General features: G+C 50.0%; 2 protein-coding genes across 3 annotated transcripts; both read right to left on the reverse strand.

Annotated features, from left to right (window-relative positions):
- Window positions 1-7,379: 7,379 nt before the first annotated feature.
- On the reverse strand, window positions 7,380-11,361 carry NCU08303 (LON domain serine protease). The gene is made up of 3 exons (XM_957423.3): window positions 8,318-11,361; window positions 7,923-8,092; window positions 7,380-7,817 (listed from the first exon to the last, which is right to left on the reverse strand). The coding sequence occupies exons 1-3, from the start codon at window positions 10,871-10,873 to the stop codon at window positions 7,730-7,732; spliced, it is 2,814 nt and encodes a 937-aa protein (XP_962516.1). The 5' UTR covers window positions 10,874-11,361; the 3' UTR covers window positions 7,380-7,729.
- A 1,432-nt stretch (window positions 11,362-12,793) lies between these two features.
- NCU08302 lies at window positions 12,794-15,180 on the reverse strand. Of its 2 annotated transcripts, XM_011396001.1 has the most exons (3): window positions 14,991-15,180; window positions 14,843-14,928; window positions 12,794-14,780 (listed from the first exon to the last, which is right to left on the reverse strand). In XM_011396001.1, exon 3 carries the CDS (start codon window positions 14,695-14,697, stop codon window positions 14,326-14,328), a length of 372 nt encoding a protein of 123 aa, XP_011394303.1. In that variant the 5' UTR covers window positions 14,698-14,780; window positions 14,843-14,928; window positions 14,991-15,180; the 3' UTR covers window positions 12,794-14,325. The 2 variants fall into 2 exon arrangements, with proteins under 2 accessions (XP_011394303.1, XP_011394302.1); XM_011396000.1 differs by having other exon boundaries at window positions 14,843-15,180.
- Window positions 15,181-15,454: the final 274 nt, after the last annotated feature.

Below are 15,454 nucleotides of genomic sequence, written 5' to 3' on the forward strand. Positions count from 1 at the left end.
GCTGGGAACCAGTCATAAAGCCATAGCCCAGCCCCGTATTTCTAGTCTGAGTGACCTGATGACGCCCGGGATGACAGCGAACTGAAGGACACCAACAAGAAGTAATCTGCGTTGGTCTCTTCTACCTTAGGCGAAGAAGAATTGGGACAGCAAGTGACAAGGCGGACATTTGTTCTTGTAGTTCTCAACTCACAAAAAAAAAAAAAAAAAAACCAAAAAAAAAAAAAAAAAAAAAGGGCCACGTCTACCTCCAACGGTGAAAAATGGAATTGTCATGCTTATCGACGTCCGAACCGCTTGTTACGGTGTTCGTCCACTTCATTCCCAAGATTTTCGTGGCGTTCCACTTAAAAAAAAAAAAAAAAAACGAACCACGTCTGTGCTTTTCCATCAGCGCACCGCCCCGGCGCCATCACTTCCACCGCCTCGAGGCCGGGCCACTCAAGTCCAGCAACTTCTCAAAACATCTCCATTGCCCGGAAGAGGATAGGGAGGTTCCCAGCTTGTGGGCGAGCTTACGAGCCACTAGATTCTAGAGTACCAAGCTCTAGGTGAGCTCTCTCAAGGCTCTGTCAGTCACGGGGAAAAAAAGCAAAAAAAGACCACAACATCATCAGCGACAATCGCCGCCTACCTCAATGGGGAAACAGAAGCGAGAGAGGGTAAGGGTAGGGAAAAAAAAAAAAAAAAAAAAAAAAAAAGGAACATTAAAATGGATGTGATGCCTATACTAAACAGGTAAGGACAAGGACGACTCCTCTCGGGCTTGTCCTCGAGAAACGGCGGGAGCTTTGGGGGATCCAATTTCATTATCCCTCCACAAATTCGACCACATGCCCCTGTCGAATGGAGGTTACGCTGTCCCTGGCTCGAGCCTGGCGCTCATGAGATGTCCAAGCTCTTTCTTGGCCAGAGATCGGCAAGATTGGGCTTGGACCTTGCCCCACCCCCCCAAGTTACGAGCTCAGGCGGGCTGCGCAGTGCCCTGCAACATGCAGTCCTCCGCATATGTACACTAAGGTAGAATAGTGGACTGCACTGGGCATCGGTAGTTACCCCTGGAGGTTGATCTTATAGATTACAGATTACATCTACGGTCATGAACCCCAACCATGGGATATGCGGTCTGGGAATCCAGGTACCTCGATCATCTTTTTACACTAATAGGGCGCTGAGCACAGACCTCATTGCACAAGATGGGCATAGGGTATTCCCAACCTGGCAAGCCTGGCACTAACGCTTGCTGGGCGCCCCCCGACCAACCTTTCACCTTGCAGACAATGGATCCGGAAAAAAAGGAAGACGACGGAGATTGACAGGCAGGTACACCACTTCACCACAAGGCCACAAACACATTCTAGTGTACGGAGACATTCGGAGATTTTGCACATCACGCTTTCATGACGGATCTTTATTAGATGGCTCCACTATGAATTGCCTTCCCGTCCTGGTCGTCACAAGAAACTCCGAGTTCCATGTCTCCCTCCTTTGTGGACTACCCGCGGATGTCAGTACGTGACTAGTGGATTAGTTGTGAGTTACGGCGGCGCTTCCCTCCGTGACTTCATGGCAAGGAAACAACAACGATGATCATTTACTAAACTCCCTACCTACATGAGGCGTTCGCCAAAGTGTAATTACCTTCTGGTTGCCACTCTTGATAGGCGAGGTCTAGATGCACTAGAAATGATACAATCACATTGGACTGACCCGCATCTGGCATTGGCAATAAATTGCACGAAAACGCCAAGTAGCGTTTATCGTCCCATGGATCTGATAGGCATGTAGCTCGAACGATAATGCTAACCTGGGTCAAGGTGTCCGTATGTTGGGCAATGTCTTCTTCTGTTAGCATCAAAGGTGGGTGGGTGGTTCACAACAATGCAGTTGTGCACTACCGGAATTTGGGAGACTTCTCGGCAAACTATCATCAGGTACGATGGCGTCACTGTATAAACCAGAGATATTCTTTATTTTTTCTCGGACGATATGTTGGGGTCCAATCAGGATACATCCAGTAGTATCAACACCCAGGACACCCTCTTCTCTGAATGGTCCAGCCCAATGATCACCCTTTAGACTCTAGGGCATGCCAATCATGCATTACTTCATGCACAGTTGATCATTTCAAGGTGGAAGTGAGACACATGATGACGAACTACAAAATCGATTGAGGAGAAAGAGAACGACGACATGCCGCCCGTCCCCCATACGCGCCTCTCAACGAGAAAAAAGTGCAAATCCACTTGGGATCGGTGGAAGAACCGGGCCGGACCATGCATAGGTAAACCCGCATGCATTACTTTATGATTGTATTTCAAGCACCGAGTACCGTAGGTACGGAAACGGCTGCTGTGGCCTGTACGGTCAGGTAAGGCAGGGACTATCCTTGTCAGACCCACCATCACCACGCGAGCAGATATCCGACCTCTACACTACCTACACTACACTGCCGCCGTCTGCAACCGAACCGACCCGACCATGATCACCAACAGCAAGGTGATGCCCATACAGAGAGAGGTGTACGGTGTGATGACGCCCTCTGTCTCTCTTCATCTTCCACTTTCTTCGTTCCTGCAGGACAATGGAACGAACCTCTAGACTAAGGATCCAGGGCCACAGCTGCCCTGCCTGTATCCACCCCTCTCGTGGCCTATCGCTCGCTCTCCCACTGGGGACCTGGTACCTGTAGTAGGTCGGGTACGCGACAAGTCAGAACCTTACATCATGTGTAAACATTATGACCCAGGTCCGGAGCTCCAGTAGACCAAACATCCACCAGGCTCGTGTGGCTTGTGTAGTTGAGAGTATGTAACCCAGTTCGTTATTCGACAATTGCTTCTCTTCTTCTGAGACATTGAGCTTGCTGAGATCATGGAACTCAAAAAACCATTTGCGTCATTGCACTAGGGTTCTTCATGAGCAATATCCTCTGCGGCGGAAGTTGGGTGTACTATCAACTTGCCCCTATCCCCACAGCTCAGGAGCGCCAACGAGAACAGAAGAAGCAAAACGAGGTGTTCAGGTGAGGTCAACTTTTTTTTATGCATCCTTGGAAATTCCAACAGTTACTTCTAAGCCCCAATTGTCGATAGAAGCTTACTGAAACTTGATGTCCTTGGTCAAAGCCGAAAGTTGCCTTGCCGGTCCCGGTCATGGCCTTGCTCCAAGTTTTCCATTGTGTATGTTCCTCTTTGCCATTCCAAGTGTAGGTACCTATAATCCCGCATCACGATCTTTCTGCAGATCATCTCTGAAGAATTCAAGCCAGGCCTCATGGCCAAGTAACAACTTCGTGATGTGATTCTTTGCGACCTGACTCTAGGACTTGCTGCCCGCCTATACTCTGTCCAAATGTCTTTTTTTTTTTTTTTTTCTGCTCTTTTTTTCTTCTTCAAGGGCAAGCCAATTGCCTGGGAACAAAAGGATGTTTTGGATAAATCTTTGGGCAAATCATGTCAGCATTGAGGCTGATAACTTCGGAATTGTTCTGGAATTCTTCGGTGATGGAACTTCTAGACGGGTGGATGACGGCGGCATAAGGGACTTCAAATTGGCCGATTGTTTTAATACTCACACCCTTCCAGGCCCATCAATGTTTTTGTGTGGTTGAATAGTTTCCCTAAATAGAATGTTGGAGATTGTGTTTGTGACAATGGCGTTTCTGAGTGCAGCTCCGAATATCATTCCCACGCGAGTGGCCTAGGCTTCGGATTAAGGTCAAGAGGGAGGCAACATCTGGCCACTTGTTTCCGGTTATTTGGTGCCCGTGCCATGATTGTGAGCGGCCTACGATAATCTCACACGTTCTTGTCAGCTGAAGTGAGTACAGTTAGAAGGGACAGAACTGTTATTTTGCACGTCTGTATAAGACATCTCCTCGTGGGCATCTAGGGTAGCCCATGATCTCAAGGAAATGATCTTCATCTGGCAGTAGCCCCCAGCTGCATGATTCCACAAAAGTGATGACAGCGAGCAACTCGCTCATGAAAATGTGAACAATCAGAAGCTGAAGCGAGAAAGCAAAATAGCTTGGACCCCTAGCATACGAGACGAACATCACAGCATTGCCTTGGGAAGATAAGGGTAAAATACTGAGGGAAACGTCAGTGGAGATAGCCGAATCAGGGGTGTTTGTGCTTGCGCTGCTGTCTACATTGGAACAAATTAATCTGGCTCTCCTCCACATTTCAATGGATCAAACTTCGTTCTGACGCCAAAAGTTATACAGGCTGCTGCAGCTCTCAACAGCGATTCAATGACAAGCCGTGTGCGATCTGGCTTGCTCCAGAACGTATATGTACTTGGTCTCGAGATTTGACAGGTTTGGTGACAAGTTTCGAGCGATTAGACATCAGCTATCAATCAGTCAATTCCAGTCCCATATGCCAACTGTGGCTGAATCAGAGCCCTTTGGATCATGTTAGATTAGTTTTCTTTTGCCTTCCCAGAACAACGTCAAAGCCCCCGTCATGTCCATCATGAGTAAGGAAAAGAGCTACTCAGTTCAAGTAACCCCGGAACGCGCGAAAGTTTCCTCGGCCTAAGGTAAGAGCACATCAATCCTCGAGGTATCTGTGATAACCGAATTCTTTTAGAACGAATGCATCATCTACTTTGCTTTATTTTTCCAATCTTCTTTTACTCATGATATGCACTCGACCCAGACATATCATTGTAAAATCAGCAATTGCGCGGTCTGATGGAATTGTTCTGTGCCGAAAGAAACTGTTTATTTTGGGTCTAGGTACCCAAGCAAACACACATCACGCTTCAACCAATTTTGGAAGACTTGCCGATAAAGTGGAAATTGCGCTGATTTCTATCTCTGTTCACATTGCAGCACTACATTATAGATTTGCGTCAGGAAATGTATCCAATTTTTGACATGAGTCTACCCAGCAGTTGAACCGATATCGCTTTTGATCCGAGAGTTTCTGATTGAGCAGCCACTCCCTGCATACCTCCTTACGTACGACAGAATGTAGTACAATACACCAAGGCCAAACTCCAAAAAATCCCCGGTGTCCCTAACTCTTGTCATAGCAATCATACATAAAGCATGGGAGCGCTTGATCACTAGTAGTAAGAAATGCATTATTGATCTAAAGACAGCTGCGTAATGAAGCAGGAAGTGTATGCCCAATGTGAAGCAGCAAGTAATCCTGGAGTCTTCTTACTCTCTGGAGTGTGAGCCCACGACTTTCTCCAGAGCAAAGGATCAACAACAGAGAAAGACGTTACCACACGCACCAACACCAGACCACCGAGTGTCACGCAACACCATATTCAGGGTGTGGTGATCCCAGAGGAGGGGAGTCAAAGCGTCCATTTATAGGTAGCTATCCGTGGACATGACCATGAGGCAGGTAGACGCCAGCTGAATTAAAATAGAAGTATATTCTCATTCAATACGTAGGTATCAATGAAGTTTCCTGTATACCGCCTACTAGATATAGACTATTCAGTTCATCCAACAAAAGCCTCTACCACCCTTGAGACACTTGTGTGTGTTCAACCTGGTTCGACTCCCCAAACGCATCCAAGCCTCCCTACCTTCGATCTAGACCATAGGTCTCCACCAAGCGTGATTGGTACTGACCTCACTCACGAACTTCCACTCCAACTTCAATCTTCGTTCCTTCCTTCTTCCCCCCCTCTGGGCCCGTGCCTGCCACATCCCAAAACCATCTACGCACCTGTTAGTACCGATAAGGTCCACATGTGGTACGTCGCTCGGGGCTGTACGGTAAGTGGTACTTAGTGGTGTCACCCCTTCTCCTCGTACTGCTTTGTTCCTTTCCCTGGGCTTACCTTGGCCGTTTGAACCATGTGTGGTGTCACTTTTGCTTCTCTTTTCCTTTTTACTCGGAATTTCGTCTTCTTCTCCTATTCAGCATAAACAAATGACACGAGAAGTGGCAGGATATGGCACCCTTCCCATGGACACCACGGAGGACACAAGGGCCAAAGAAGCTTGTTATACCGAGCTTGGTTCTGGAAGAATGAAGTAGCTGGAATAGTTGATTTCTACGAGGGTCATCTGCCTCCTAAGCCGACTTTCATCCATGGTGTAAATGGAAACAGCTTGAAAGATACCTAGGCAACTTACGTTATGTATGTACCGTCGGCCATGTGGAGCGGGTAGTAATCTATCGAAAGACCAGTTTTCATTCATGTCTATGGCACGGGTCAATACCGTGAGCAAAAAAAGGGGGTGTCCCCTTTTTACAGGCTAGAAAAACACAAACAGAAAGAAAAAGCCTAGCCCATCCGCATGCATGACGATGAGGGACAAGGTGGAAACAAGGCCCTATGCGACCTTGCAGAATTTTTTTTGATGAACTATCTAAATCTTCCACATTAGACCGACCACCATCCATCTAGGGGTATGTCTACCGAGTCAAGTTGTCAGCAAGTCATATGTCATCCTTCAGATGTGCCACAACGACAAAGCAAACCCCCTGTCTAGCTGAGCTTTCCATCGTCCAAAGTCAGCTCACTCTCTCTTTGCTTCACCAAATCAGCCGGCCTACCACGCACCAAAAAGTCATGTCGGTCCAAGCCGACCAACATCTAGTTCCTTTTCAGGCGGACAGGGAAACCCTCTCTTTCTCGCTACTATGTTCCCAACGAAGCAATGCGAGATATGTTTTCTACACAATCCTACCCATTCTGCACACCATGAATCTGCTGTACAACGGTCGCACAATTCTGTCATGTGGCATTACACAGCATTTGTATGCCATCTACTTACTACCCTACCTACTCGGGTTTGTCTGGTTACCTGCCTAGGTACCTAGAGGTATTACTGTTACGTCCCCTCTACACTACATTAGACCACAGCACGCTTGCCTTGGCCGACTCCTCCCAGGAATCCCTCCATATCCCTTGCCCCCTTTCCCGCGTCCCACCACCTCTACCGTCGTAAGCCCCGCGGCTGTGCCTACCCGCCATACTTATAATGCAGAACATATTTGCATTGCATCTACATACACCCATTTACATGGTTCCCTTCCACTGTAGTTGGGAACCGGTCGGTAAAATATGCACACATCCACACATCGCTACACATCTTCGTTGTTGGTTCCGATGCAAGGAACCACCGCAGCTGTCTCGGATAGTTACCGAGCAATGGTAGTAGGTAATAGGACATCGCGCTTCAACAGCAGCACTGCAGACAGCACTTTATCTGCGACGAAAGTGACACCGGAGACTCGGGCAAGTTTGGCGAGAGTTATGTTGGGGGGGAATACAGAACGAGAGGCGCGGGCAAAGTCGGTTAGCAGAAGTGAGAAATAATAAGATACATCCCGACGTGAACAGAGGGATACCAAACCGCTGTTGACCTACCTGGGTTTGGAAGTGAACATCAAATGCATTGGTACAATTGACTCTGTTGCTATCTAATGCTTCGCTGTTGTCCATATATGAGGACGGGACACTACACTACCGGCTGGCTGAACAAATGACTGTATGGTAAAAAAACCGAGTAAACTGCATGAGTCCATTATTCGTTTCAGAGTGGGAAAAGAACTGGGAATGACAGAAGGAGTGGAGTGGTTCAGTTACACTGAGTATGGTCGGTGACCTTCGAGCACCAACACGCACTAACGGCAAGCCGCTGATACCAACCACAGCACCAGCTATGCAACGAAACTAAAATCATAACTCCGTGACTACAACGCACACAGATGGCTGGCTGATGTGAGAAACGAGATAGCCCAATTCAAAGACGACTCTCGATGCTCGGATAATCGTGCTCGCTAGGCCACTGGCCGTCCGGCCAAACGTAGCGAATGGCCTCCCAGATATGACTACGGTTATGATAAGGGTATGGTTAGCAAATCAGGTGCCTGAAACAGCCAACATTGAGGAGAGGGTTCTGCGGAAGGAGTATCAGATATCAGACAACAACCTACCTGACATGGATGATTTCCAATCCATCCTTGACTTCCTGGGGTAAGTCCTTTGCGTCCTTGCGGTTCTGCGCTGGGAGTAGGACTGTCTTGACACCCGCCCGGAGCGCTCCGATGAGTTTCTCCTTGATGCCTCCGACGGCCGTGATCCGTCCTCGGAGGGAAATCTCACCCTGTGACACAGAAACAAACGCCGTGTTAGCCTTGCACACATAACATGGAGGCACGGTATTTCGTCCTCTTATCCATATCGGGAAAGTCAAACGGACGTAAGATCCGCTTTGCCTTGCCCTGCTTTCGTTGTGTTTCGAGTCCCAAGAGAAGGAAAAGTCAAAAGACAAGTAATGGAACTAAAAGGGGGTGAGGGGACCGAAGTAATGGGATTGGGAAATACTTACCGTCATGGCCATTGTTGGTGGGACAGCCTTGCCGGAAAACAGAGAAATGAGAGCGATTGCCTGCGAGATGCCGCTGCTGGGTCCATCTTTGGGAACGGCACCGGAGGGGCAATGCACATGAATGCTCCTGTCCTTCATAATGTTCTCACTCGGGCTCTGAGTGAGTCCAAGCTGATATGCGTGCGCCTTGACCCAAGTTAGGGCCACCTCGACACTCTCTTTCAACACATCACCCAGTTTGCCCGTTAGCTGGACGCTGCCGTTGCCTGGCATGTCGGCCACCTCGATAAAGAGAATACTACCATTTCCACCCGAGCTGTACGCTACCAGACCAGTCACTATTCCTGGACGGCTAGTCTTCTCGGCGATTTCCTCTTCAAACTTTTCAATGCCCAAAAACTTCTCCAGGTCATCCACGGTCAGCTGTGGGTTGTAGTTCTCAGGGTGTCCCGAGTCCTTGGCGTCGGCGAACTCGACGGCTTTGCCACGCGCAACGGACGAGATCTCCCGTTCTAGGTTGCGCACGCCGGCCTCCCGCGTGTACGACTCGATGATTCTGGACACGACCTCTGGGGTAAAGGAAACCTGTGATTCGTCAAGGCCGTTGACCCGGAGTTGCTTGGGGACTAAATGCCGCATCGCAATGTGGCGCTTCTCGAGAGTCGTGTAGCCCGGAATGTAGATCGTCTCCATTCGATCCAGCAACGGTGCCGGAATGGTGTCGAGACTGTTCGCTGTGGCGATGAACAGCACCTTGCTGAGATCAATCGGCACGTTCACGTAGTGATCGGTGAAATTATGGTTCTGCTCAGGGTCGAGAACCTCGAGCATAGCCGCCGAAGGGTCGCCGTGAATGCTTGAGCCGCCAACCTTATCAATCTCATCAAGGAGGAAGACAGGGTTTGCTACGCCTACTTTCTTCAAACCCTGAACAATAAGACCTGGCATGGCGGCGACATAGGTACGTCTGTGACCGCGGATTTCTGCTTCGTCTCTCACACCACCCAGAGAAATTCTATGGAATTTCCTTCCCAAAGCAGTGGCGACTGATCGAGCAAGACTCGTCTTCCCAACGCCTGGAGGTCCGACAAGGAGAAGGATGGGAGACTTGTCCACCATGCGCCTGCTCTTCAAAGCCTCAAGCTTGTCTCCACCGGCCTTGGCCTTTTCATCAACACCAAGGTCGATAGGGGTAGATTGAGCAGCGTCTTCTTTACTGCTCTCGGATGCTACCCCGAGTTCCTGTTCGAGCTGTTTAATCTGGCTGTCCACGTCATCGTTGATGGCTTGCTTGAGGCGAAGGACTGCTAGATATTCGAGCAGGCGCTTTTTGACCTTGTCTAGTCCATAGTGATCCTCGTCGAGTTGCTTCCTTGCCCGGTTCAGCGTATCGGGACCTAGGCGATCATCCGTAGTAGTTGTCCAGGGGATCTCTGCCAAAGTTTCAAGATATGTCCGAGTCACAGCATACTCAGCCTGTGCGGGATGGATCTTTTTCAGTCTCTTGATCTCCCGGTCAGCGACCTTGGCAGCTTCAGGGCTGAGTCGTGCGGCATCAAGTCGTTTCTGCAGCTCCTCAATCTCGTTGGGCTCCTGATCTTCATCCGCATTTCCACCTCGTCCCATGAAACCGCCCTGTGGTGAAAACGGCATTCCTGCGCCATGCCCTGGAGCCTTTACAGGCGGCTTGATTTTTCCATGTTTCGCCGCATCAGGGTCCATCGGGAATGGCAAGGTCGTGGCTGTGATGGTGGTGACCCTCATGCTGTTCTTGATGTTTGTTATCTGGCGGTCAAGCAGCTCAATAACCTTGGCCACACGTTCCTTGACGTCGATCAAAGTCAGGATCTCGAGCTTTTCCTCATATGAAGATTCGACAATGTTGGCCATAAAGTCTGCGAGGGCACCGGGATACTTCTGCTTTGCGATGTAGAAGTCGAGGCGCCGAGCAAGCAGAGGTGAGAGGCCAGGCGTGCCAGAAGACTGTGGCAGAAGTGAGGACAGGCGGAGGATCGTAACAAACTGCCTGGACAGAAGCTTGAGAGACATGAACAGCTCCTCGAGGGCGGCGTCTGTGATTAGAGCGGGATCGGCGTAACTCGAGACCTTGCCTTCCAGATAAGCCTTGTCCGAGATAACCTTTTCGACATGGATTCGTGTCACACCCTCGACCAGCAAGGTAAACTCGCCGGTACCACGCCCCTCGACGCCGGTGATCTTAGCAGCAACGCCATAGGGGAAGAGATCGGCCTTGGTAGCCTTTGCTGGATCAACATCGTCGGCGGTTTCGGTTTTGTCGTCGCCGTTCTCGATTAGAAGATGCCCCTCTGGTCCGATCAAGGGTGATGCCAGGGGCACGCAGGCAATGGGAATCGTATCGATACGCCCATTAGGGGTTTGGGAAGCCGCCTTCGCGTAAACGGCGGCGAGTAACGAGGCGATGTCGGGTCGGGTAGACGAAACTGCAACGCGTTGGACAACGCCTGGGAGGAGAACAGTCTGTTTGGGAAGGGGAAGAAGCGGTATCGTGACCGTCGGTGCTCGTATGTGAGCCATGGGGACGTCGACTTATAGTGGAGTTTGATTTGATGTCGAGAAATCCGGGGAATCTGGGGAAACCAGGATCGGTCTTGTGGAACGGCTTTAGAGTCGGTATTGATGTGTGATTATCGGCTTGCTTCTTTGTTGTACGGGGTGCTGATACTCGTAACGTTTTATGTTATCGTGGTCGATGCTTCGTATACACAAAGTCGAAGGACTCCTATGTGTGTATTCCAGCACCAAATGCGACAAACGAGATGACGGGTAGTACAGGTAGAGGCGGGTTTGTGGTGTCGTGTTGTTATGATCAAGGTGCCGTTCCCCGCTCAACGGAAAGGAATATTATTTAACAGTAGAAAGTTTATGCAGTGCGCCTTGGTTGACGTAGGGTTCAACTACAGTCTTCGTCTATGATTTGATGCAATGTTAGAAAGTTCGATTCACTGACATCTGATTGCGCCACGGGTTGAAATGGATGATGGGGTGAAACGGCGGCGAGGCGGGGGTGACGGGCGGGAAGTCACCTCCAGGTCCGCAGTCCAAGTCGGGCATCTGCCCCTGTCATGGAATCGGCAACCCTTGACCCATCCTAGGTACCCATCAACCCAGGGGCACAATCACCTCAACCGAGGCACTCCAGCGGCAACGTGTTGGAAGGTCCCGCTTTCTCGTGCTGAAAGCCCCAGAGTTTCAGCGCATTTCGAACTCAGAATCCACTGGAAACCGTTCGACCCCGCCTGGCAGTCCAGTGAGGTTGATTCTCGGCGAGAGGGGCCAACGTCACCCACGCAATGGAAGCGGCCCCGAAGTGGAAAAGAAGGACCTAAGGCCGGGCATGGATAGGTGACACTAGACTAGTCCCCGCGCCCGTCCTCTCCAGGCGGCAGTCCCTCCATCCCGTCCCGCACGCACAGAACTCCCGGCCATGGGTTTTAGTGTAGTGTACGTACATATTTCAATCGTCTACGTAGCATTCACGTGAATCACATGGCTTCTCCGATACAATGTTCTAGAACCCCCCGGTGGCTCTCTCCAACGCTTCGAAGTCCAATATAAGATGTGCTTGCCCAACACAATAGGCAACCAAGCTACCGGAGCTCCTGAACTCTTGATAGGAAGTGTGCACTCTGTTTCTTGCGAATTCCGGCGAGACTTCCGGAATATCTACAGGTACAGTAGTATTGGGTGGATACGTGGTTGGTGTCCTATGGACCTTGGACGGGAGTTTCTGCTAGTATACGTAAACTACTGCATAGTAAACTTCACCTCCCCAATTTGCTCGGGTTAGGGTTTTACCAGCAATCAAACTCGACTACACACATCTACATCCCTTCACGTTGAATAGACTTTTGATCCAATATGTTGTAGTTTGATAGTCAAGATGAGTACATTAAGTAGCTTCATATTTCAAGCCTCCTCTTTTCTCTGCTGCTAGCCATAAGGGAAACGAGATGTCCAGACCCGGCCATTGGAAAATCCCCTCCATGGCATTTACGTTCTCATCGTTGCCATCGTGAAAGGGCAATTCAACGATCCACCTTGCAACTCGGTACTCATCCTAACCAGCCACCATCTTTACCTGTCCCACTACACCCCCAGGCATGACCTGCGCAAGATGTGCCTTGATTTATATTGCTTTGTGGTATCACGAGCTCTTACCTGGACGCAACCTTGAACTTCAAGCTCAAAGAGTGAAATGTTGGACTGAGCACAGCTGTACACACATTAGCATGAGTAGCAGTAGTCCAGATCTGATGACGGGAAATACTGCCTCTGTGAATGAACGAGGTGAACATAGAAATCTGACAATATGCCACAGGACGTTCAGGTGCGAGATAGACATATATAGCACCGAATTATCGTCATCTTCAGGTGGTCTTTATCACAATACAAGCTTCCAGACAAAAGCACGCGAGCTTGCATAAGCGCTATCCACTTTATCTTCGTGCCAAGTCTAGGGGACTCGTGTGGATGTCAGAAAACAGAACAGGATGTGCTCCGGACTATGGTATGTGTTGTAACAAAAGCTACCTTTAAGAGTCCCGAATCGAGGATCATAAGCAAGGAGGATATAGAATGGCTAGATACATAACACTTGTCTAGGTGTCAGTCCCTTATCCACTGGACTCATAGCAGCTGCAAAGTGTTGTGCCTCGAAAGAGTACACGGCAGAAGAGCCTGGCTTGTCAGGATCTTGATTGAAGCTATGACCCCGGAGCTTGATGTAGTGAAGAACACCTGTGTTGAACAACACCGTACCTTCATTTCTGAACAGCTTAGCTATAGAAGGGGGGAGGCGGGGTTACCACTGCGACACTTCAAGCTGATGGTGATTCATGTTTCGTAAAGCCCATAGAACAGCTGACGGCCATTCCGTGGATTCTCAGTTTTGGTTAATTTGAAATTCCTGGAAGTTGACAGTGAAATGAAGGAAGTAAATGAAGTCAAGGTATGGACGAGGGAGCTGCATGTCCATTGACCAAGATCCACCCCCACGTTGAGGTTGGATCTGGGGTGCATGAAAGAGTCCCATCCGCCCCCGCTGCGAACCCCTGATCGCAACGCCAAGCTCTAGCAGGGTTCGGGTTCGACGGATTCCATTGATGAGAGCATGTTTTTTGGTTGATCTTGTGCCCTCATAACCGCATATTTCGGTCTACTAGCGCTCTGAGCCTAAACAGAATGTACAAGCATAATGTACAAGGGTAGATGCGTTCCGCAAGGGGACTCTCGCGTATCCGAGCTGCTAAGATGCAACATCCCAGATAAAAGAAAGCAAAGCCGGCTGCGTATTGCCGTCTGGACTTTTTGGCGGTACCAAGCTACGAGTTGAACTCCTGTTGGGGGTGGATGAGGGAAACGACTGGAGCCACCAAGACGCGAACGATGTAGGTAACAAGCTCCTGGGTAAACCTGGACAGACCGGTGGTGTATTAGACTTCTTTGACGACATCTCAAGAAGCAGGTATGTGGCCAAGCAAGGGCTATGTAGTCTTCGATTGTATCACCCACACAGGACTGTATGGTTGAACAGAAATTCCTGCCGGTCTCATTCTTCGATGAGCTCCAACATGCTGAGAAGGGTTCATGTAGGAATTCGTATGAGGAGATGATTTATTTGAGCCAGATAGGGTGCTGGTTAGTCGGGCTTTACATTCTTCATAAGGCGTGACCTGAACCGTTGGTTGCTGAACAGAAGGCTCGTTTTGTGATCGGGCTACATGCCGGCCGCCTTTTGACCACTCACTGCGAGCAATGTGACCCGGGAAATCTGATTTTCCAAACAAAAAAAAACCAAGGAACGGCCAACACCATGATGACTCCGTTCGACATATGGCCCATATCCGTGGATCGAGCAGCTCGTAGGTACAAGATTGATCACGAACGTCGTCTAGTTACAGAGCGTTATTATGGGGTCATTGCGATCCCATTCCCCCGGAGATCCAGCATTGTGTACGGTGTGGTCATCACCTGTTGGACGGAGACGAAGGGTCGTTGATATCGTTGTCTTTGTGGAAGCCGAGCATGCTGCCGAGCATACCCCCGGGCTTGGGCACTGGGCACTCTCTCTTCAGAGCTCGTGCCCTGCCTACGTCGCCAGACCCAGGCTCTGTCTCAAACTGCAGGATTTCGTCTTTGCCTTCGGTGTTTTCCACGCGTCTGCGTCTGCGTCTCTTGGGCTGTCCGTCGGCAGACATATCTCCATCGGCAAAAGCGACCCTGGGGGCGGGACACGGCAGGATGTGAGGGACGCCGACAACAAGGAAGCTGGCCACAACAGTTGCTGCGAAGAGGGAGGAAGTCATACGCGACCTCGGGTGGAGGTGAGGTGGTGGCATGATGAGTGGTATTCGGATTGGAGGGCGGGCGGGGTGCTTGACCAAGAGAGGTCCAGAGGAAGGGGGGTCTAAGTTTAGGGGAGCTTGCGCCAATTTCATCAGCCATTGAGGTTCGCGTTTTGGGCTTTGGGCCGACGGGACTCACTCGTGGCTTTTGCAACACTTAAAGGACCATCATGCGCGTTGGGAACAACCTGAACCCTTGAATATCACGAGATTGCAGCGGTTAACCTCAACGCGCAATGAGGAAGTCAGTGAGGATGAGGTATGTGCCACACAGGTGGGCAGGTTACTTGTCAAGATCGTCGTTGAGCGAACTGGACCGTGGACGGGACCTGTCGTCAAGCTCCGGGAAAATGGAGCTTCGATTGCGCTTTAGTTCCGTTCTCGAAAATATTTCGTCAGTGGACCCCTCGTCAGCTTCAGCTCTCAAAACTTCAATGGGCAGCTTCCCGCGCTGTCCCGCACTGGAATGGAAAGTGCATCTTCGCTCCTGCACTCCCGCCGCCCCAAGCTTCCTCCACGGCAGCTACACAGTACGTACCTAGGTACTAGCGCACACTACAGTACCTGAGCTCGTCTGGTGCCGAAATCTAACCAATGGCAGCTAGCGTGCTTGTCTCTTTACAAGTGCATTATGGGCGACGGCTCGCAACACGTGCACTTAACGGGGCTTTTGCACTTGCTGGTATCTCTCTCTCATACCAAACTGGGAATCCGGGCCGCCATAGGCTTGCACTTGATGGGCTACTTCTAC

Source organism: Neurospora crassa, linkage group IV, assembly GCF_000182925.2.
Source record: "Neurospora crassa OR74A linkage group IV, whole genome shotgun sequence".
Taxonomy (NCBI): domain Eukaryota; kingdom Fungi; phylum Ascomycota; class Sordariomycetes; order Sordariales; family Sordariaceae; genus Neurospora; species Neurospora crassa.